The 24,445-nt window shown below is 40.9% G+C and overlaps 1 protein-coding gene across 1 annotated transcript in view; it reads left to right on the top strand.

Annotated features, from left to right (window-relative positions):
* Btc (betacellulin) overlaps nt 1-11,077 on the top strand; it is a 45,404-nt gene extending 34,327 nt beyond the window's left edge. The window contains exons 3-6 of the mRNA XM_041671565.1: nt 1,526-1,643; nt 5,723-5,869; nt 7,507-7,614; nt 9,407-11,077. Coding sequence (XP_041527499.1) covers nt 1,526-1,643; nt 5,723-5,869; nt 7,507-7,612 — 371 coding nt within the window. The 3' untranslated portion in view covers nt 7,613-7,614; nt 9,407-11,077. The remainder of the gene's footprint in view (nt 1-1,525; nt 1,644-5,722; nt 5,870-7,506; nt 7,615-9,406) is intronic.
* Nucleotides 11,078-24,445: the final 13,368 nt, after the last annotated feature.

The following is a 24,445-nucleotide window of genomic DNA, read 5'->3' on the forward strand; positions in this document are numbered from 1 at the left end:
GACTCAACATCCCTAAGGCCATCCCCTGCACCTTGAGCTGCTCCTGACAGGCTCCTCCCCCTTCATTACATCTGCCTCCAGGCACCCACTCCTGTTAGCTCCCAGTGTTTCTGCTCTTAGGGCTCCCCAATGTTAAACTGTTTGCTGACTGACTCCTAAACATGACATTCTCCAAAAATTCTTATTTTATTAAGGAAGCACTTCTCCTACTTACACAAGATTTTTTTTTTTTTTTTTGAAATGACTAAGATTTTACGGGACCAAGGATCAGCTGATTTGCTGGACTCTTACCTTTTCTAAGGCACTCTGCTGGGCACTTTCATATATTTTTTTATACCTCGCAACAGCAGTTAAGGTAGACCTTATAACCTTCCCTTTAATAGGTGAGAAAACGGAGACCCAGACGGCTTAATTAGCACATCTGGACTCCGCTAGTGAAGATCTCGAAATCCCACACTGCTCTTTCCCCCTAATTCAGCGTCCTTCCCACTGTTTCCAGTGCACTGCAGTTACTTTTATGGTTACTGTTTTTCTCCCGGTTTGTTACTATTTTCAATTTGCGCCTGTCGAAACACAAAGAGGCCACCGTACTCACTGTTGCTTCAGAACCTGCTTTTAAAAGGCTTAGAAAACACTCAGCCGGTGGGTGCTGCCTTGTCCAGTGATTTGGCAAAATGCACGTTTTTGCTTTCACACGAGCTGTAGTTATTTCTAGGAGAATTCCAGCTTCTTTGATGAGTCCCACTAGCTGATATGCATGAGAGCCAAGCATCTGGCATGCCCAGGCCTTCAGCCTGGAGTCAAGTGATTCAACAATGAAAACCAGGTCAGCCAGCTCCTGCGCAGCAATCTGGCATCTACTGAGATTGTAGAGCAGCCCGCAGAGCCCGTGAGGTCTGAATGATGGATTCGTCCGGCTGGGGCTCAAATCTGTTGGAGAGAGAGGCAGGCCATTCTTTACTAACATTACAGCATAACAACTCAATTGATTTCCATGTTATACTAAGTATCCATAAGTGATTTAGACTCTATAAGGGATGTATATACATTATATATAACGTTATACAACATTATATAAAATGTTCACATTTCTTGGATTAAGGCATCTGTAAAGGGCCTGGAAACAGTCTCCCATGTTCTGGAGAGATCTGTATTACATTTTGGCATCACAGAAATTTGCAGTATATTGGTTATTCAAAAGTCTTCCAGATTCTTCTGTCTGCCCCACAGGGTTGTTTTGTGTTAAGTTTATATTAAGGACTTTAGTGGTCATCGCTGTCAATAAAAACACAACTTCCTGTCATTGACACACAAGTCCCTGCCGAGACTGCTGTCTAGCTTTCTTCCGCCTCTCCTCTCCCTGTGTCTCAGTCCTGTAAACGGTTGACTGTACTATGTACACGGAAGTTTGGTTCTAGGTGAGAGCTCACTTCTGGCTATTTTCTCATGTATCTGGCATATGTTAGCTATGAATTTATGAACGAAATAGGGAGTTAGCATTTTACTTGTGTTTTCTCTTTTCCAGCTACAACCCCCAAGCAGAAATTGAAAACCCACTTTTCTCGGTGCCCCAAGCAGTACAGGCATTACTGCATCCATGGGAGATGCCGCTTCGTGGTGGATGAGCAAACTCCCTCCTGCATGTAAGTAGAAGGACCTGCGCCCATGAGCAAAGGGGTGCAGCATGCTCCCAGCCTGGGACTTGACAGCATCGGAAAGTCTGAGCTAACCCTACCATCTGTCCAGACACAGTTCCATCGGGTCCTGCCTTCGGCTACTTTTTTTTAGGGCCCGGCTCAGCACCTACTTGTGGAGGAACTGACACAGACTTTCCTCCTGAAATATGAGTGTGAGAACCCAGTCCCAGTTCTGCCCTGCTGGTGTCCTCTGCTCCCTTGTGCAAGCAGAGCCGATTCTGTCTGTGTGAGGATCTCGTCAGTCCCAATCATCTCCTGGGTGGTTCAAATGAAAGCAGCTCCTTTGGCATGTGTGAGGCGGTTCCGCAGCTGATGTAAATGTGAAGGAATTCCTGCCAGGCTAGATGCCATCCTTCTGCAGGTGTCAGTAACGTGTGAGGGAGTCAGAGTGTATGCAAGTGGCGTTGACCAAGGCCTACTTAGCCCACTGGGGAGTGGGGAGAGGGGCAGACTTTAGCTCAAGAGGTCAAGTTTCAACATTTTTTATGCATTATCAATATTCATTTTCTTCTAAAGGGATGTCTTTTCTAAGAGAATTCTAGGAATTGACTTTATACAGGGATCAACTGATTCATTCCTTAAACATAATTCTGACCTTGAGCTCACAGAGTATGTATGTTCCCCACAGCTTGCCTGGTATAAACCATTTCCCATTAAGTATCTCTCAAGCATGTTTTGCTTGAGGAGTCATGGACTTCCTCAGAATTTAATTCAGTTCAATTTTAAAATTAAATATGCTCATATAATACTTAGAGGACAGACAGGAGTTGATAATGTAAAAAGTAAGGGGTGTGTGTGTGTGTGTGTGTATAAGTAGACCTGAATTTTTGAATTTTTCTTTATTTATTTTTACTGGATTGGAGACATATATTGATTTTTTAAATGACAAATATAATATGTACTTACCATAAGTGGCTTTTAGACATAAAGCAAAGAAAACCAGCCTACAATTCACAATCCCAGAGAACCTAGACAACAAAGAGGACCCTAAGTGAGACTTACATGGATCTAATCTACATGGGAAGTAGAAAAAGACAGAATCCCCTTAGTAAATTGGGTGAATGGGGATCAGGGGAGAGGATAGAAGGGGAGGAGAGAGGAAGAGAGGGGAATGGAGAAAAATATATATCTTAATAAAAACAATTTTAAAAAATAAAGCATCATTTCCTCCTCCCCTTACATTCCATGTGGGAGATGTTCAGCAAAAATAATCATCACCTGATGTGCGATTGGTTTATTGAGGGCAAAATGACAGGCAAGGTGCTCTAGCCATGTTAAAATTTGACTGGTAGCAAATTTGCTGGGTTACAACCTATGGAAGGTTCTGTTTGTTGAGACACTAAGCTAAAGCTACCGGGCCCAGAGTTCATAGAAAAAAAAAATCCTAAAGAACAGTGTGTAATGACTGGCTATTTATGGGCAAAACTTTTGTTTTAAAAAGTCACCTGTAGTGGACTTGTTAAAGAAATAGTTAAGCTAATTAAAAGGGAGTGTGCATGTGTGTAAGATTTAAAGACCAATGAAAACAAATCAAAGACCCAGATAGCAATCCACACACCTATGAACACCTGATTTTAGACAAAGAAGCTAAAAATATAAAATGAAAAACAGAAAGCATATTCAACAAATGGTTCTGGCATAACCAGATATCAACATGTAGAAGAATGAAAATAGATCCATATCTTTTACCATGGACAAAACTCAAGTCCAAATGGATCAAAGACCTCAACATAAAATCAACCACAATGAACCTCATAGAAGAGAAAGTGGGAAGTACACTAGAAAGAATTGGCATAGGAGACCATTTACTAAATATAACCCCAGTAACATAGACACTGAGAGAAACAATTAATAAATGGAATCTCCTAAAACAGAAGCTTCTGTAAAGCAAAGGACATGGTCAACAAGACAAAATGGCAGCCTACAGAATAGGAAAAGATCTTCACCAACTCCACATTGGACAGGGGTCTAATCTCCAAAATATACAAAGAACTCAAGAAATTAGTCATCAAAAGAACAAATAATCCAATAAAAAATAAGGTAAAGACCTAAACACATAACTCTCAACAGATGAATCTGAAATGACTGAAAGACACTTAAGGAAAGCTCATCAACATCCTTAGTTATTAGGGAAATGCTGATCAAAAACCACTCTAAGATTCCATCTTATACCTGTCAGTATGGCCAAGATCAAAAACATTAATGACAGTTTATGCTGGAGAGAATGTGGGGTAAGATAAACACTCCTCCATTACTGGTGGGAGTGCAAACTGGTACAGCCACTTTGGAAATCAATATGGTGATTTCTCAGAAAATTAGGAAACAATCTAACTCAAGACCCAGCAATACCACTTTTGGGTATATACCCAAAGGATGCTCAACCATATCACAAGGACATATGCACAGCCATGTTCATAGCAGCATTATTTGTAATATTCAGGGCCTGGAAACAACCTAGATGTCCCTCATCTGAAGAATGGTTAAAAAAAATATGGCACATTTACACAATGGAGTTCTACACAGCTGAAAAAATAATGACATCTTGAAATTTGCTGACAAATGGATGGATCTAGAAAGCATTACATTGAGTGAGGTAACCCAGACCCAGAAAGACAAATATAATATGTACCCACTCATAAGTGACTTTTAGACATAAAGTAAAGAAAAACCAGCCTACTATTTACAACCCTAGAGAACCTAGACAACAAAGAGGACCTGAAGAGAGACACACATGAATCTAATCTACATGGGAAGTAGAAAAAGACAAGATCTCCTGAGAAAATTGGGGGCATGGGAATCATAGGAGACAGTAGAAAGGGAGGGAGGAGGAAGGAAGGGGAGTGGAGAAAAATATATAACTCAATATAAAGAATAAAAAAGTCTCATGAAAAAAACAAAGAAAAAAGCATTCTTTGTCATGTTCAATTTAAGGTGATTTTTCTCAATCCTAATTTTAAGAGCATTATAATATTTTTATGCATTTCTAAGTTCTCAACCTGTGGTTTTAAAAAAATTAAATATTTACTATTTTATTTTGTGTGTGTGTGTATGTGTGCGCGCACGCACCCAAGTGTGTATTCATGCATCATATGTACATAGGAGCCCATAGCAGCCGGAAGAGGACATTGTATTATATGGAAGTAGAAATACAAATAACTATGAGCTTCCATCTGGGTGCTGGGAATTGAACCTGAGTCTTCTGGAAGAGTCAGAAGTGCTCTTAACCACTGAGTCACGGCTCCAGCTCTTTTGATCGTGTTTTGATCATAGAATGAAGCTATCCAGTGCTCTTGAATGAAGCAGTTCTTCCTCACTTATCCTCAGAGCTTCTTGCTGCATCCTTAGGTGTGCCTTTTCTTTCTTTTCACAATAGTTCTTCCCATGGAGACATTCTGAATTTGTTTCTGTTAGCGTTGGAAGCATTTTGTCAGCTAAATGTTGGCAGTTGAGATCTCCTTACTGGAGAAATAGCTGGCTTTGTGGGAATAAACTTCATTGGCTCTTGTTGAACATCAGCTATGGAACAATCTGGCAATAAATTCTGAGGTTTACAAATAGATGAGGTTGCACAGAAATCTTTTCAAGGTGCAGAATCTGATTGTTTTGATATTTAAATAACAGTATTTCTCTGTGTTTGGCTGCATCTGTACAGAATAATGGGAAATAGTAATGCAAAGATGCTAGGATAGCATGAGATAAATTTTATTAAAATGTGCTCAATATTTTATGTATCTTTTAAGGTTCTATAACAACTCAGGAATCTATGCAGAATCCATATAACACGAAGTCAGTAGCTCAGGGAGACGTGAAAGAATAATTCCCAGCTTGGTCAAAAGTTTCCCTAACTATAACCACAGACCTAGAAAATCTGTTGAGCTGAACTTTATCTTGAGATTATATTGATAGAGATGTGAGAGGTAGCCTGGGCTACAAAATGAGTTCTAGGACAGGCTCCAAAGCTACACAGAGAAACCCTGTCTCGACAAAAAGCAGTAGAGACTCATAAAAGTATTTTCCTTGTACAGGTGTGAGAAAGGCTACTTTGGGGCACGGTGTGAGCGAGTGGATTTGTTTTACCTCCAGCAAGACCGAGGGCAGATCCTGGTGATCTGCTTGATTGCGGTCATGGTGGTGTTCATCATTTTGGTCATCGGGGTTTGCACCTGCTGTCAGTAAGTATAATTGCACTGAATTTTAAACCCGAGAAATTACATCTAATGTTTCTTTTCCCTTTTCTTCTTTCTCTTCTTTTTTTCTACCTTCTCTTCCCCTTTGCTTTGATTTAAAAAAATCAGCGTTTTGAAGCATGTGTCTATTGATAAAAAATTTATATTAGTCATGAAACACATTGTAGATAATTTCTATTAATTTACTGGTAATAATCATAAGTTGAAACAAAATTTATAGATACCTTTGGGCTAAAAATTCTAGTCATTTGGCCCTGAGCACAGGTGTATTTTGTGTTTGTTAGTAAGTTAAATAAAAGTTTCATTTTCCAAAACTACCTAATTACATAATGGCACTTAGAATGGAAACAAAGTGATACATTTGTGTGACCATGTTAAAATAATTAATTTTAGATGCATGGTCCAGTCCTCTGTTTTCATTATCATGAGTTTTCATTTTACATTTGAAATCAGAGCTGCCTTTCTTTTTCCTTGAAAGAAAGTGGGTTGGGACAACTATTAACCCATGGCAGCTTCTCTGGAGACCCATCATTAAGTTTAATATTTTCTTGTCTTGAGTAATTTACCTCCCTAAAACATTGCTTCCATTTCTGTGCTGTGGACTTTGCCAAAGAGAGATGCCGCTTTCAGTAATGGCACATGCCGTTAATCCCAGCATTTGGGCGGCAGAGTCAGGCAGATCTCTGTGAGTTCAAGGCCAGCCTGATCCACAGAGCGAGTGCCAGGATAGGCACCAAAGCTGCACAGAGAAACCCTGTCTCGTAAAACAAGCAGAGAGGTTGGGGGCGGGGGGGGCTCACAATTCCTTTATAGTGTTCTTGGATTAAAACACAGGAGCAAACAAACCAAAACAAACCCAAACCAAAACAATACAAATACTAATTCTGACCATCTTCACTGTTGAGACTTTTTTTTTGAGACTTTGGACAAAGGTCTTAGTGTTTCTGAGCTCAGATTGTAGTTTCTGTGAAGTACAAGGGTTGAACTAGATGGTTTACAGAAATCCTCACTCCTAAACTGAAAACTTACAGAAATCCTTACTCTTAAACTGAAAACTTGTTTTGAGATTTGTGCTCTGTGGTAAAAAGGAATATTTTAAATGTCGCAGAGGAGGAGTTGGGCACAGCTGGGAAATGATCTTGATATTAATTTTGAATCACATGTTCAGGAAACTAAAGTTCAGCCCAGAATGTTAAATCAGTTTCATTATTAATGTGCCTAGAAATTTAGTAATATTTCTGGGGGCTACTGCCACTCTCCCAGTTTCTTGTCTATTTTCAGCCCTCATTGCTTCTTTTTCACACCAAGTAGTGTTAATTGTTCTACCCTGTGAAATAACGTATAGAAATTTTTCTTCTGTTTACTAATCTCTCTCAATAATCAGGCAGGAAATTCTTGCTACTTCTCTAAGTGTGTATCACACCCACTGTGGTCTGTGGTAGCTAGCTCTTGAACTTGCTAAAAGAAATGTGTCAAAAGAGAAAGCCAACGGAGTTAGGATGAAAAGGAACTTATGCATCTTGAATAGTATAGAGAGAAGGTCATATGCTTTCTTACTGAATGTTTGCATGCTGATCTGAACTCACATATTCTGACTCATTTCTAACATGATATTTTTGAAGTCCTCTTCGGAAACATCGTAATAAAAGGAAGGAAGAGAACACAGAAAAGTTGGGTAAAGATAAAACTCCCATAAGTGAAGATATTCAAGAGACCAATATTGCTTAATGGTGAGTATGTAGGGCAAATCAGATGGGAATCCTGGTGACTGTGAATGGTGTATTGCGGCTTAATTATGGCTAATAATCATTGATTAGAATTGGGTTATGTATTAAAACATCCAAAGATAAATTTATCTTCTTTATGAGACCTAAAAGTTTTGTTATAACTGTTTCATGACATAATAAGACAGCAAAACAGAAATAAGCAACTAGTTTTTGTTAGATCCTGCAAAAATGACTGATTCTAACTGTATGTTCAAAGGATAAGTCTACCCTTTCTGTTATGGTGAGTGTATGGCCACAGAAATAGGCATTTTAATGCTACATTGTTGCCATGCTTATTTTGTATATTTTTTCTTCCACACTTTTGAGTAAAAAAGAAGTATTTTAATTTAGATGTATCATATTAAGAGAAGAAATACAATAACAATAGCAATGTGAAGAAGATGGTTGACAGGTTTCTGACCACCTGGCCCTGCAGCCATTCAGTCCCAAAGAAACACACAGAGGTCTACATTAATTATAAACTGGTTGGCCTATTAGCTTAGACTTCTTATTAACTAATTCTTACATCTGATATTAACCCATAGTCTGTCTTAGCTATGTGGTTTGGTACCTTTTACTAGTGAGGCATTCTCATCTTGTGTCATCTGTGTCTGGGTGATGACTATAGACTGAACCTTTGCTCTTCCCGGAATTCTCCTATTCTGGTGGCACCACCTATCCTTCCTGCCTGGCTACTGGCCAAATCAGCGTTTTATTAAACCAATACAACTGACAAATCTTTATAGGGTACAAGACCATTGTCCCACAGCAGAAGATGATGATGGTGATGATGATGATGATAATGGAGAATTTAGGATACATGAAGCACAGTTCTCAACTCTTTAAGTGTTTGTGAGTCTGGATCCCAACAGTAGTCACAGATCCTCTCAGTTTATTGAGGAGAAAGGTTCTGATGAGCACACTGCCAGGTCACTCTCCCAAAAGTCCAGGAGGACCACCATGACTCTGACAGCAACAAGAAGCGATTGAATGCCCTGGTGGTGCCATGGCAAGCATTGGCTGGCACACCTCCAGGTGAAAGCATTTGCTGTGGCAGAAAGAGCCCCTGCTGAAAAGTAAACAATGAAAAACAAACAAGAATGAAAAAACAAAGACGGACCCAAAATAAGAGAACAAGAAAGCTCCCCAAAGTGCCCCTTTTTCAGATCTTCAGCACTAGCCTGGCACTGGATAGCCACAAGCCAAAATGAATCAACAATGGAGTGTAATGCCAGTCTAAGCAGCAACAGGAGCCCCTTGGAAAATCTGCAAGGGGCACACAGGGCACCACTAGCAGAATCAAATGGGGGAGATTTGGACATGAAATCCTACTATTTAATAAATAAGTAGTGTGTTGACCCAAGAACGGTAGTTCCACAGTTGGTGGCACCTGAGACTCAGAAGGAAATATATTTTTTCTTTTCTGCTAACTGTTCACAGATTTGGCTAAATTCCTGGCCAGTTCCTCTAGAGTAGAGGAGAGACTGGGAGCAATCACGTCTGGTGTTTCCTTGTTCACTCTCAGCATGAGAAAGCTGTCGCTTTCCATGACTCTCTGTGAAAATGATATCCCTTCTCATAAACGTCTCAATAGCCAATAGTGAACAATAACCCTAGCTGAGGAATGACAGTGTTCTTCCCATTTATTACACAGTCAGCACTAACAACTTCAAACACAAATGCTGATGAGCTGTTGTTGCTGTAATTATTGTATAGCACTTTTAAGTTGCTGCTCTTGTTTTCTTCATTCTCACAGGTTACAAAGTTCCCACAAGCTGGCGGTGAGCTCCAAAACACCTTACTCATTTGCAGATGGAAGGGACACGTCTCAGGAAAACAGCTAGCAGCAATGAATGTTTCAATATTGTATTGACTTTGTTATTTTTATTTGTAACTTTGTGTCACTTGCTATTGTTTTTATTAATTTTTTTATTGCAATCTAATGATTGAGAAAAAGGACCTGGCTAAGTAACAGTAATAAGAAGGGACATTTCAAAATAAACTTTGTTGCCAGGATTATTAGTCAAATAAAAGTAGGAAAGAGGTTAGATTTTAAGAACTGAGTCAAAAATAAGGCTTGCCAGCTTTATATACTTATCATACACTGAGTTTAAAATACATTATTTCTTTTATCCTCATTCCCATACATGCAAAAATTAAATAATCTCACTTAGATTTAGAGACTGAGAAATTGATGGAGTCAGAACTGGGATGGATCCTGATTCAAAACTGGTGCTCTTATCACTTTTGTTAATTTGGGCTTTGGTAACCTAATTCAATAAATTACCCAAGATTTCTCTCTGAATTGTGCTTTGCCATGATTCTGAGATGGTGGGGCAATTTTCCCTCATTAACACAGGAAATGGAGTCATGGCTAGTGCTGACGTCATCATCATGATTTCTGCAAAGTTGACTTCTATTGTTGTTGTTGTTATTATTTCACTTTTCCATAAAGTCTCAGTGTCATGAGTAAATTCTTGTATTTCCAAAGCAAACTGATTTGTCCCATAGTTATAGTAATAAATAGAGGCGGAAAAGTAAATGACTGGTGTTCTTTAAACCCTCAATAGGTATTTATGCTCAGCTCAGTATAAACAGCACTGTAAAAGATTAATATCAGCAATGGTGCGGCTGACCATATGTGACAATATGTGATCATCATATGAGAACATAGCCTCAATTCCAAGGCATGTAGGAGTGCTTTCAGGTGAACTTTGATGCCATGACATCCTGACCATGGCTTCTATTATTTAAACTATTTTGTCATGTGCTCCTTTGATTATGTGCTCTCTTTAGTAGAAAATATATTAAGCATAAGAAATAAAATTTATATTTAGTCAGCATTCCATAGAACATGGATTTTTTTCACATTGATTATGTGGGTCTCTTACAAAAGATGGGAAGATATCTTTAGACTGTGGTGCTACCTGCCAGTCAGGATCCTTGTAAATTCTACTTCACAGTAGAGATTCCATAGATTTAAACAAAAGCCTAGGTTCCCTATGTTCTTTTAGCACAGTGTTTGGAAGCAGACTGGGGTTTCACTAATGAAGAAATAGCTCACCTGCCAAGAAAAGCCAAGTGAAAGAGCTGACATGTCTCAAGATGAATTTTCTTGCTTGTGACTTACTGGCCATCCTTGGAACAAGACGACCCCTGCCTGGATCCGGATTCATGCTTTATTTTCTATTGCCTCCGTGGGCTCACGTATGTCTTTTCTCACTAGTCATATTTGATACCAACCAGGCCTGAAATAAATGATCACTAGAACTTCTAAAAATGTCACCAATCCTGGTAATTGTCTCTGTTTCCTGGTCTCCGGTTGGCTGACCAATGCAATCCCTTAAAAGAAGCCAGTGCTGGGAAACTTATTTTTATCTGAAGCTTTTAATGGTGTTTCTTATCATTCCAATATCTAGAAAGAATTTCCAGAATTTTCATGTCCTTTTAGAGTGTATTTTGTAATTGTTTTTGCATATGCTATGTTGTCATTTATATAGACTGTTGAGGTTATAATGGAATAAAATAAATTTATTTTTAAACAAAGCAGCTCTAGTTGTTCTTGAGAATTTTCTACTAGTATCATGAATTATTAGTAGAAATAAATGCAAGCATATTTGCTTTGCAAAGTTTACCTTTATAGAAACCATTCATTGAAACATTAGAACTATTTTACTTGGCTCATGAGTTTTCTTTTATCAATTGAGGCATTTGGAAGTATGGGGGTACCTAGGTAACTATCTGCCAAGGTCTCTGACTTTTTTGAACTCTACCTCCGGCTGTATTTGGATGGTCAGTGGGAGTAATTCTTGGGGAGTTGGGAACTTGACATTCAAGAAGTATAAATATGTCCTCTGAAACATTGTTGATATCTGTGCTTTGTCTCGTGTGGTCTAGAAAAGGAAGTGAAGCTCCTGGGGAGAAGACAGATGGTGGTTAGGGAGGCAGATGCTTCTAGTAAGTGCTCAGTGAGCAACATTATAGTGCTGGCTGCATCCACTGTCAAAGCTAAGGTTCATCCTTGTCAATAAGTTCCATGAAACACATTAGTATCCCCATAATAAATTCCTCATTTGACTTAAGATAACTCTGAATTTCTTTAACCTAGAACCTAAGGGCCTGAGTGATTCAGGTGAATCCTGAGATTGTAGACAAGAGTTTTCTGATAAAAAGGGTGTCTTTTGCTAAAATGTTTTTTTTTTCAAATAGTATCTGTTAATGTGTAAGAAGAGGACCACTTTTAGAAATGCTATTCCATTTTTACTACCTGGGAAGCATGCAGGGGGAACATTGTATTCAGGGAACATTGACTGAGCACCACTGAACCGCAGGTACTGTGGCCACCCCTGGTGGAAACCCTAAGGAGGAATAAGGCAGGCATAGTATCTAAGGAAATGAGCTATGCACTGATAATCTCAGGATAGGGTGATGCTATTAATATTAGGCTCAGCTTCACTGGACAAGGGAATACCTGAGCAACTTGGTAAAGTGTTGTTTTGGACTTGGCTCTCAGCATGCTCCCAGAGGAAAGGATCATGTGATTCTCAAAGGACTTGGTGGGAAACCCCATCCTCAGTGCAGGTGAATGCACCCACTCAGTCGGGTGCCCAGAGAGAACGAGGGAGCAGTTCTCTGCTTTGAGACCTATGACAGACATCTTTCTGCTGCCTTGGACATTAGAACTCAAGGCTGTTCAGTCTTGAGACTCCGAGTCTTAAACCAGCATCCTCCTGGGCTCTCGGGCTCTTAGCCTTACATGAAAACTTGCAGTATTTTTTTCTGTATCAAGAGAGTTAGGTTTGAACTAAGCTACGTTGCTGTGATAGCAGGGTCTGCAGATTGTTAACAAATTTGTTGGACAGCTTATCAGCCACCATAGTCACACGAACCGATTCCCTTACTTCTCCCATCCATGCAGCCATAGGCATGTTCTATTGGTTCTTTCTCGAGAGAGCCCAGACACAGGTGCTCAGGGAGTCATAAGGAGTATGTGTTCTAAGGGGGTGACTTGGAGAGCTTAGAGAGCCCTGGAGTGGTTCTAGAGGAAATTAAACCTAGTTGATAATCTGTTGTTCAAAAATAAAGGTCTCTGTCTCAAATCCTGGGCACACACAGATGTTTCTTGAGCCCTTCTCAAGTTCTACAGAATTACCCAGAAAGCATCAGGAGTTATGGCACCAGTGAGTCTTGCTAGTAGACAACAAGAAAAGAGAAGAAACCAAAAGTTTCATGCCTCATCCCACATTGCCCTGGGCATTTTCAGATCAAGTATGTAGAACATACATTGGAAGATGAGATGAGACATTCCTCTGTTTGAGGAGAGACTTTATTTCCTTTCTGCAGTGAACTATTTGAACCCTTTCTATTTTCCCCTAATTTCAGGGCCCCGGTGTGAGTAGTTGCATTAAAAATGCAGTGAAATGTTCTGGGTGAAGGGCTGGGGAAGGCAGATGGCAGGGCGCTTCTTCAACATGCACAAAGAAGTTTCCAGTCATATAACCTATAATTATTTTCTATTTTGTTTGCATTCACAGGGTCGGTCTGTGCAGGCAAGACAAGCCTGGAACTCCCCCATCTCTTTGCCTCTGTTTCCTGAGTGCTGGGTTTGGAAATATCCACCAGCATGCCCAGAAATAATATTATTATTTACATACTACTTATTATTTGTATACTTTAGTGGTCCTCGTATATATTCATTTATTATCAGTACTTGAAAACAAAGCCAAGGGCCTTGTACATGCTAGCCAGTGAGATCTATTTATATAATTCTGAGATATATTTAAATAAGAATACACGAAGACTCATGACTGGACAATGTGCAGAGTGAGAGACTTTGGAACACTCAGTCCTAAATGAGATGTCTTCATAAAACTCTGATGGAGGAAGATCATTGGTTAATTATAATAAATAAACTGCTTGGCCCTCATAGGTTAAAACATAGGTGGGTGGAGTAAACAGAACAGAATGCTGGGAGGAAGAGGAAGTGAGCTCAGAGGCCATGCTCCCCTCTCCCGGGCAGAAGCAATGAAGCAAGCCTCCAGGTCAGACATGCTTTCCCAGTAAGACTAGTACTACACAGATTATTGGAGATGGGTTGATCAGGATATGAGAATTAGCCAGTTAGGGCTAGAGTTAATGGGCCAAGCAGTGTTTAAAAGAATACAGTTTGTGTGTTGTTATTTCGGGGCATAAGCTAGCCAGGCGGCTAGGAGCCGGACTGTGGGAAGAGGCCTGCCGCTCTTACAACAAAACTCCTGTCCTCATAACTCAGACATCTATTTGGGAGAGAAGGCAGAAAGGTTGTAAGAGCCAGAGGTGATGGATGACTCCAAGGAAACAGTGACTTCCAGGCACAGCAAAACTGAGGAATTCTCAGAGGCTGTGGCAGCCATACTTAGGGTCTCTAGGAGTTTAAGTCAGATGGAGGTTCCAGCACTGAGAGGAGGAGGTGGATGCAGGGTCCCACCACTAACCAAGAAGCTATTTGCAATTGATACCTACTTGCAAAGAGAAAAATCACTTTTCCCTAATGGAGTGTCACTGGCTCCATCAACCACACTTCAGCCCAGGACCATGCCCAGGAATAGTTGGCCAACACAAAATGAACACCATTTTTTTATGGGTTTTATGTTCACTTTTTTTGGCATCTTTTGTCTTATTGGTTTTGTTGGTTTGTTTGCTTTTGTTTTTCTTTGAGAAGGAGTGGGGAGCGAGGGAAAAGGGAGGAAGGAAAGGAGAAAGGGAAAGAGAGAGAGAGACAGAGAGACAAAGAAGCATGAAGTTGACTAGGTAGGGAGGTGGGGAAGAATTGGGAAGAGTTAGGGAAAGGGAACAAAGTAATCAAAATATATGGAAATTTTTTTAAATAAAATACAGAATAAATATAAAATAATCAGTTTGTGCAAAATTCTAGGAAGGGAATTAAAGAATATTTAGCATCCATGATTTTGATACCAGGATATTTCCTTAAAGAAATCCTTATTTTAGAGCAATCCCTCACATAGCTTTTATGATGGCTTGATCCTTTCTTCATCCATCTGTATTTTCAAGGTGCCAAGTATTGCCACTGCTATATTTATATTAATTACATAAAACAATTAAAATATTAAAAAATAACAAAAATCCCCAAAACAAAGAAACAAACCTTTGACCTCGTGACCCTTTTCTAGTGATTCTGGTCTTTCACACTGTAGAACTTAAGTGAGACTTATCCAAAACACTGTGTTACCAGGAACTTATCAGACTTCAAGCCTGATGTTTTCAGTTATTTCCAGGTGTTTTAATAAGAAAGGAAGGAAGGAAGGAAGGAAGGAAAGAAGGAAGTGCAGGACCGTCTTAAAGGCAAGGCAAATATTCACAGAAGAACCCCATATAGATGGATTGGGGGAGTTCTCAGACTCTCAATAACTAACATATTTTATAATGGCTGCTAAGAGTACCCATGCATAGCTATAGTTCCTTGGTCTAAGACTAGCTCTTAATACTTCTGTTTGTTATGCCCGAGGAGCACTGGTGCCCCACTTGGGTACCGGCTGTTCTGCTGAGTCCTTTATGCGTCAATGCAATTCCTTTTCCCTCCTAGGTAGCAGTTCCCACGTGATCCTCTTTGGCAGCCAAGCATTACCGCCAGAGCATAAGGGGCAATTAGTCCCCTCTTACCTCTTTGCTAATGTTACTGGACCCGGGAATGTGTGTCTTATCATAACATCAAGTTGGCACATCTGCAAGCAGGTCATTTTTCCCAAGCCCCCATCAGCTACTGACATTTATGGAGTCTGGAATTCTTTATTAGGAAACTATAAAGTTATATAACTCTGAAAACTGTATCATTAATTATGTCAAGTGATAAGATTGTTGCTGGATGTTTCAAAATGTGAGTCTTGAGGTACAGTCGGCCAACGGTTATAGTCAGTATTTATCTTCTGAAAGCAAAGTTGACCAACTGTGTTTTCAAAAGGTTTGGCCCTCCATGCTATGTTATCTTCACTGAAACTTAAATTGCAAAATAAATACATGTGTGAATACAGAAGTCTGCCAAAAGGCTGCTTCCCTGCGTCTTTCGTTCCCAGTTTCTTTGATGAGGCAAGGTGCCCCACAAGCACAGAACTCCTTAACATTGCTCGTCATGACAAGTACTATTATTTTATATTAAATGGATGAAAAATAATAAAATATCTTGAAATTGTGTGGCCCAAGCTAGAAAGTAAAGCGCCTTGTTCTGGGTTTTAGCAAAAGGTAAGGGCAAATCTTAAACTTGATCTCTAGATTCACTTTTGAAATATTGCAGTGTACAAACTGATTAAAATAAACTTATTTATACTCTATATTTTTAACATCCTAAGGAACATTTTGTCTACTCAATGGACTGGAAGAAAAATTTCTAAAATGTCACTTTCAGAGAATTTTTATCTGCTTGGTTGGCTTTTAGTCGTTTCACTCTTGAAACAAGGGGAATTTATACTTGAATTATTGTGGGAACATTTCTCTGCCTCCTAACTCTAACTAGACTTTGAAATATTGGAGCTCCTGACCAAACCAACGCTCCTGATCACTGCACAGATGCCGTGGGAAGGGAAAGCTCACCTCTGAACTATTGCAATGTGAAGGTGGGGAGCATATTCTTTGTTTGGATGTTAGGGCTTCAATTTGCTACCTACCCACAAGGCCCTGGGCTGACTGTTTTACTAAGCTAAGGTTTTCCTTACAAAGTTGAAACAGATAGTGAATAGGGTGAGCTAAGAGGATTCAGTGAGATTACAGCAGTTAAATACTTATTGTGACACCAAGAATATTCCTGGATTCCAGGAAGAAGTGCGGTTATCATTACTGAGATCAATAGTCGGAGTGATGGTGTTAGTGATGGAAAGCCAGGGTCTGTCCTCTCAAGTTGAGTGACCACACAGATCAAGTGGCAAGCTCACTAAGTCTTTGGAGGTTTCTGAGTCCTCTGGAAAAGAGTGTCTTTCTATTCCTGTGGGGAGGACCTGTGCTTAGGTGAGACATTCCACCACAGGGAGCTGTCCTAGGATGGTTCTTTTAGCTGCTTGCTTGCCATTCTGTCTTTCTCTACTTCTTTCTTTTGAGCATGGGGAAAATATTAAGAAACAGCTCTAACACCAATAAAAATAAACACAAGGACTAGTGATGTTTAAGCTAATACTGGGATATTTGTAAGTTAGATACTTTTGGTGAACACCAAAGATGGGCTTAAAAATAATTTGGTCCAGGGACTAGACAAACCTCTCACTGTTATCCACAGTGGGACTTCACAGAATCGCTGCACACTTCCTAGAAGGCAAAACCGAAGCTTGTGAGCTTAGGGACAGAGCCAAAGACCGCACTGCTCGTCCACCATTGCCACTGCATCTTAACTTATAGCATCTTCAATTCTGAAATGAAAGTGCATTTAAAATGTCTACCTCTCCAATCTAGCTAAAATAACGAATATGTTGTTCTGAGCTCTGGATCTGCTAAATAAATAAACTAATAAGATTGTATGGTTGAACAGTTTAAAAAGTGAAAACCTAGGCAGGGGTACAAATCTGAGAGCTCCACAGCAACCTTTCACCCAGATGTAGATGTAAGTAGCCTGCTTAGCACACCAAAATGGAGAGAAAGGACATCGGGTATGACACACATGGACAGGGAAGGGCAGTGAGACTCATACCCAAAGGATTCTCTACCGGGAGAGCAGAGCATCTTGGTAGACCAATGAAAACAAACATCCCAACCAAACAACATGGGGTATGAAAAAGTAAAAGATTGGAAAACTTTAGGGGCCATTCCTGGTGCTTTTATAATCAGAAAAGTTTTATGCAAATTGTTGTAATTAGGATGAAAACACCTTTACTGATAGCCAGAATTAACTGGATACAGCTAAAATATATTGAATTTAAATAGCATTAAATAGTTAATACTTAGTCTTCTTCATAAACCTGGACTTTTATTGATATTTTGTTTTATTTATTTATTTAGGCTTGTACTACTAGTACGTGCAATACTGTAAAAAAAAAAAACCTAGCATGAGTGTGTGAGTGAGATATCAGTGCTGTCTTATAAAACATTCTAAGACTTCAGTGGCAGCATAACAGACACAAGTCGCAAACACATCATTGTATAATCTTCCTTCAAGTCCAGCTCTGAATAGGTGATGCTGAAAGCCGACCAGACGCATGCGCTAAAATGTCTGCATGCAGGGAGGTTACAGGAAAAGGAAGAAATGGTGCGTGGATGGAATGGACCCTTGTAACGCGCAAGCACAAATGAGAACAATCCAAGTACCCGAAAGGCACAGGTGTCTCCAATTGCCCTGGACCTGTGCACTGCACAGCTGTAAGCAGGAGCCAAACACATAACCATGGGGGTTATAGAAAACACGATTAGTTATCAATAGTGTCCTTCCGTTTTGGATTCTGAGGCAAAAGAAAGAATGATTGCTTCTATAGATACTTATAGAACTATCCTGATGTTTTAACCCAGTAGGAAAAATACAAAGCAAGTTTTAGCATCAGAGCCCCACTGCACAGAAGACTGGAGGTGTCCGCTCCCCTCACAGAACATCATCAGCCCTCATAAACATGCACCTCTGGGACCCCATCGTCACATTCCAGAGAACAGCAGGCTAATTGGAAACAGACCGTTCCTGCTGTACAGCTATGCAAGGCTATAAAATAAGCTACCACAGCCTGTCTTTATTTATAATTCTAATATTTTGTTTCACGGGGATTTTATGTGAACTTTAGTTATTTGTTTAGACTCACGGTGTTTGGCTTTTCTTTAAATATGGAACAAGAGCAGTTGAGTGTCTTATTTTGATCCCAATCCAGACTGAAAAAGATGCAAGTCAGAAGGTTCCTTTGAGTCAGGCTTTAGGTGAGCATATTGGCATAAGCCTTTAATCCTAGTATTCTGGAGGCAGAGACAGGCAGATCTGTAAATTGACAAGCAGTCTGGCTTACATTGTGAGATTCAGTCATGGCTACTTAGTGAGATCCTGTGTCAAAACAGAACCAAACAAAACATAAAAAAATTAGTGAACTTTATGAGATCACACACTTTTCTCTAAATACACAAATGTCTCTACTAGAAGTTAAAAATAATTTTTCTTTTTGTCATACCTATCAATATTCTAGATATTAACCTAAAAACTTTTTGACTGAGTTTAGTGTGAATGCCACTGTGGCTGGATCAATTTATCCAGCTTCAGTTTCTTAATAAACTTGATAGAATGGTCCCCCTCCCCATGTGTTAGTGTTGAGCTCATGAAGTCCCTGCTCAGATCTGGCTTTTGGATCTGTGACTGCTGAGTAGACAGGACTAGTACTTAGGGTGGACTTAGGCTTCAAATTCTTAATCTTTGCGTGGGGTGCTCAGCATTTCCCTTAGCCCTGGAGCATGGAAATTTTGAAGCCGGCCTGTGGCAGGTGCCTGCTTCACAGTGGGTGTTCAGGAAAACACAAGCATTACCAGTTACACTGGGGTTGGTTTGTGGCTGTGGTTTGAAATGCTGGCCCTGTTTTCAGCCTGTGGAGATGTGAAGGTTTAAACAAAGTCTCATTAGTTATAGTCTTTGCCTTCTGAAAAGGGATGCCAGAGTGGAACGGGGCAAGACAGCAGAGAGCATATAGGGACAAAATAATTAGTGGTGACAGACGCTGTCATCCAGACAAGCAAGTCTTCACCCCCCTTGAGCTGCACGCGGCATTGGGTTAAACATCCAGTCCCGAAAGGAGGACCTCAGCCGCAGAACTGGTTCACCATCGACATGCCCTGACCTCAAGTGGTGGCCTCAAGTGGTCCACCCATCTACTTAGTCCCCAAAGCAGTGCTCAGACATTCACAGCCTCCTTGGGTTCTGGCTTCCAGTCAGCCCTGTCCCTCTGGGCAATTGTCAGCTGGCAACAGCCTGAAACTTGGGTGTTCCTCAGGTCCAGTTAGCAGCATTGCTTTCGTTGTCTCAATACCTAACCACAAAAAAAAAAAATAAAAATAAAAAAATATGTCGTTGTTTTATTAGGCAATGAAATGACTGGAATTCAATTGCTTATGATTTTATTAGTTTTTTCCCTCTGATTCCTCTGGCAGCTCTCCATCCTCAGTGGTCAAACAAAATCTTATATACTTCTTCCTGCCAGAAAGGGCTAAGAATTGGCAGCAAAAGCCTGCTTGCCTCTGGGAGGGAAGAGAAAAGCATTCACGCACTCTCTAGTAACAAGCCTGCTCCATCTGAGTCAGACGACGCAATTTTATTTAGCTCAGCATATTGACATGCTCAACAAATCACTGCTGTCAAAGAGGGCAGGGCTGATAAATGCTTACACAGAGCTGCCTACATGGCTGCTTTCATCTTTTTGATACTTCAGTCTTGTAAGTCCTTAACTTCTAGGGAGGGCCAAGCTGTAATTAAATCGATCCCCCCCACACACACACACCTCTTTTTGGCTAGGATCTCATCTGTGTGGAAAGGCCTGGAGGAACCCACAACTCCTTTGAGGAGGTGTCTGGTCAGCTTGTGCCCAGAACGGAGGAGATGCTGTCTCTGTTCCAGATGCTGCTCCATCCACTCTTCCTCATACAAGTGCACACTACATATTTGGGGAGTGGACCTGTTCTATCTTTTAAAATAGTTTGGTGACTCCACAAAACTTTCCAATTCATAATAGGGAGGAAGAAGACTGAACCAAACTCAGGCATCCCTGCTCTTCAATGGGATTCAAGCCCAGGCCTGTATCTTTCCTCCCTACAGCTCCAACTTCCCAGATGTTTTCTATCTAACAAGTATTGCCTTCATTACCCGACTCCTTCCTTGTTCCAGGGCCCCTTTGCTTTGTTCCTAGGTCCTCTTACAAATTTAGGGATGGTGGTGTCTTTTCACAGTGAGGTTCTGTTTCGAAGTCTACCAGTTTCACCCTCACCCACCTAGCCAAGTAAATTTTCCCCTAAGAGAGTTCACCTCCCATCACGCCCCAGAGAGAACTCTTCGTGCTATTTATTAGTGAAATTTTAAATTTGCTTGTATTGGCTGGTTTTGTGTGTCAACTTGACATGAACTAGAGTCAGTAGAGAGGAAGGAACCTCAGTTGAGGAAATGCCTCCATAAGATCCAGCTTGAAGGCATTTTCTCAATTAGTGATCAATGGGGAAGGTTAATTGATCACTCAACTAGTGATCAACCATCCTGGGTTCTGTAGAAAGCAGATGGAACAAGTCATGAGAAGCAAACCAGTAAACAGCACTCTTCCATGGTCTCTGTGTCAGATTCTGCCTCCAGGACCCTGCCCTGTTTGAGTTCCTGTCCTGACTTCCTTCAGTGATGAACAGCAACGCTGATGTGTAAGCCAAACAAACCCTTTCCTCCCCAACTTTCTTTTTGGTCACAGTGTTTTATCACAGCACTAGAACCCTAACTGAAACACTGCTTCTTGAAAATAAATATTTTGGCTTTACTATGTAAGGCAAAAAAATTATGCCTTACTTCATCTCTTGCAGTAATAAGAAGAGGAAGGTGCAGCTTTAAGTTCATCTTAATACAGGGAAGTAGATAATGCCTGCCCTAGTGGGGAATAGAGGCTGGACCGCATCTACTGCTAAGAGATTGATGGAATGATGGGGAGGTGTCGTGAAGGTTTGCATTTGAAGAGAAAACAGCCAGAGATGAGTTCTCATGGGCTAGTGAGTGAGGGTACATCTGGTGACTCCTGCATTGGTCTACGCTGCCAGCTAGAGGTCAGAGACTTGTTGGAATTGCATTTGTAGAAAATAACAAGTAATGTGTATCTAAGTATGTGTCAAATACTGACATTCAGTTGTGCAATCTGTATAGTTGCTCAATCTGACAGCCCTTATGCGGAATAATGGAAATGGGGTACAAAGGCACCTCAAGAGAGGCTGCCCGAGTGGTCAGAGTGAGATGGTAGTGCCTGCCATGATAGTGCATCTGATATGCCATGCTAGGGCCCTGCGCTTCCCTGGATGGAGAGAATGAAAGGTTTGGGGCAAGCAGGTGACAGATACCATGGGATCTCTAACTGAGGAAGACAGATCCACAGGAACTGTGAAGGGTAAACTAGAAGCTGAGGGTAGAAGGCAAGAGAGCTGAAGGTGCTGGGCTGGGGAGGGAGAAACATGAAGACTGTGACCTAAGCAAGCCATTATGGAAAGTTAACATGATCTCGCAAATGGCTGGGGACAGGTTAGAGTTACAGGAAAATAGGAGTACTACCATACTGGTAAACAGAGTTCTTGTGTGGACGAACATGTGTATTCACGTGTGTGTGTGTCTGTGTGTGTGGCGTGGACAGAAAGCAACCTCCCATGTCATCATGGTTCAGCAGCTATTTGTATTTTCCTTTGAGACAGAGTCTTTCCTTAACCTAGAACTCACCAAGTAGGCTAGGCTAGCTGGCCAGGAAGTCCTAAGTAATCTGTCTTCACCTTCTCAGTGCTGGGATTCTAAAAGTGTGCCCAATGCCAGGCTTTTATCTGTACATTACTACCACCTCAGCTTCAATCAGGGAGTTCTTTTTTCTGTTTTAAGAACAGTTGCATGGCTGGGGCAGACTGAGGGGCCACTGGCAGAGGGACCAGGATTTATTCCTACTGCATGTGCTGGCTTTTTGGGAACCTATCTTCTTTGGATGATACCTTACTCAGCCTAGATATAGTAGAGGGGGCCTTGGACCTTCCTCAAAGCAACATGCCTTACCTTCTCTGAGGACTGGATGGGTGGGGTGGGAAGGTGTGTAGAGGGAATGGGAGGAGAGGAGTGAGTGGGAACTTGGATTGGTATGTATAATGAAAAAAAGATATTTTGTTTTCTTTTTTTAAAAAAAATGAAATAGCGAAAATAAGAACTGTTTTTATTGTTTTTAATTATGTGCCTGTGTGAGTTACTGGATGTGTGGGTACCGTGGAGGCCAGAAGAGCCCATAAGAACCCCAGGAGCTGTGTTTACAAGCTGTTGCACACCACCCAAAATGGGTGCCGAGGATCGAACTCAGGGCCTCTGTAAGGACAGTGAGCACCTTTGTCCTCTGAGCCCCCGTCTATGACATTTTCCTATGATTAACTATGATGTGGATCGGGGAACAAGGAGCACTGGAGCTGGAGGCCTGGGTGAGAATGACTTTGGTTTCAGAACAATAATGTAGTTTTGAGGAGTCTGAATATATTAGAGTGATCACCTGGAATCCACAAGTTATTATAGTCTCGGCGAAGACAAAGACTGTTTAAGCAGGGGACTGAGATAGCAAAGCTCCAAGAGGAATGCCCCAGGTAACAGCAGCTTCCCCATTTTGTTTCTCGTGGCTTTAGTTACCCCCATCAACCTCAGTACCAAGACATTATATGAGAATCATTAGAACTAATCATTGTACACCATTCGAAGTCGTGGGAGGGGATCTTGTCTTGCTCTCCATCAGCTGGAACGTGAAAGATGCTTTTGTCTGTCAATCACCCCTACACTGTGTGCATTACCCACCCCTTCGTCTCCTAAGGGTCACCGGAGATACCAGACTGGAGGTCCCAGCTTCACAGTGCTATGTTCACGTAACCCTTATTTTACTTAATAATGGATGATAAAATTGCAAATTAAAAATTACAATTACGAAAACAGTGAAATGGGAATTCAGGTATGTTCTAAAAGAGCCACCGACTGTTTCCTTTGGCTAAAAGGTAAGTTATTGAAATGATGAAGAGCAAAGAGTCCTGTGCTGACGTCAAAAGGAAACCTAGCTATGCAGCGCAGAAAGACAGGAGAGAAATTCAGGTTAGCAGCGAAGGCAAGCCTCAAAGTGCACCACTTACTGCCACAGCTTATGCGCTTCATCACAATGGCGAAGGCATTCAATTTATGCACACAGGGATAGGAAAATCAGTATGTTTAGGGATTGATACTGCTGAATTAAAAATGGACTAATGCGTCCAGATAATGAGGCCACGGGGCAGAGGGAGGGACCCTGAGGGGACCCGCATCTTGATGTGCACTAATGACAATAGGAACAGAGATAAGAAACAAACACTAGACATACAGGAAGAAGAAAGATCAGCAGATCTGGGCGGCAGTGGGGATGTAGGAGACAGAGATGAGGCCTAGAGACATTGATGCTAGTACGGACAAGGAAACTGGGCATGCTCACGACAGTGAGACCGAGGTGAACTGGTGCTGAGTGTGAGGAGGGACGGTGGCTCTGTTGTGCATTCACTGGGCATCAGCTTGTTTATGCAGCTGCGAATGAAGGTATCTTGCTAGCGTCAATTATACATCACAGCCCAAACCACAGAGTTTGCAAAGGAGAAAAATCGTCATGACAAGTTGATAGCGATCCTGAGGATACGAATATAAAATTTAAATCTTAACCCTCAGAAGCACCGTGAATGCCTTGGAGAGGCTTGCAATTTTGTGAGCTTTGACAGAGAGAGAGGGGGGGGGGATTCACTCTCCAAATTGGTTGCACATGAAATACATATAGTAAATTATATATTAATCACTTTTCATATGCCATGTTCATTTCCTATTAAAAAAAGGGTAAAACTAAAGTAATGAAATGTCCCATCTGGTTTAAATTCACTAGAGTAATTTAAAGGGGCTTTTCTAGACATTTCTTGGCTTGTTTGGAATTAAGAAAAAAATCTCCAATTCTCAGAATGTCTCCAACCTTCTGTTTATTTTTCTATGGTTTTATGTCTGAGCCAAGGGTGGAGGTCTTGCCTTGAGAACATGACCCTGGATCACCTGGCTGTTGTTTGCTTCTTTTGTCGTGAATGCTGGCTCTTGTGGCAAAGGAACTTAGGTTCC

Source organism: Microtus oregoni, unplaced genomic scaffold (assembly GCF_018167655.1).
Source record: "Microtus oregoni isolate MIOR12 unplaced genomic scaffold, Mior012 000021F_ref0000039, whole genome shotgun sequence".
NCBI classification, from domain to species: Eukaryota; Metazoa; Chordata; class Mammalia; order Rodentia; family Cricetidae; genus Microtus; species Microtus oregoni.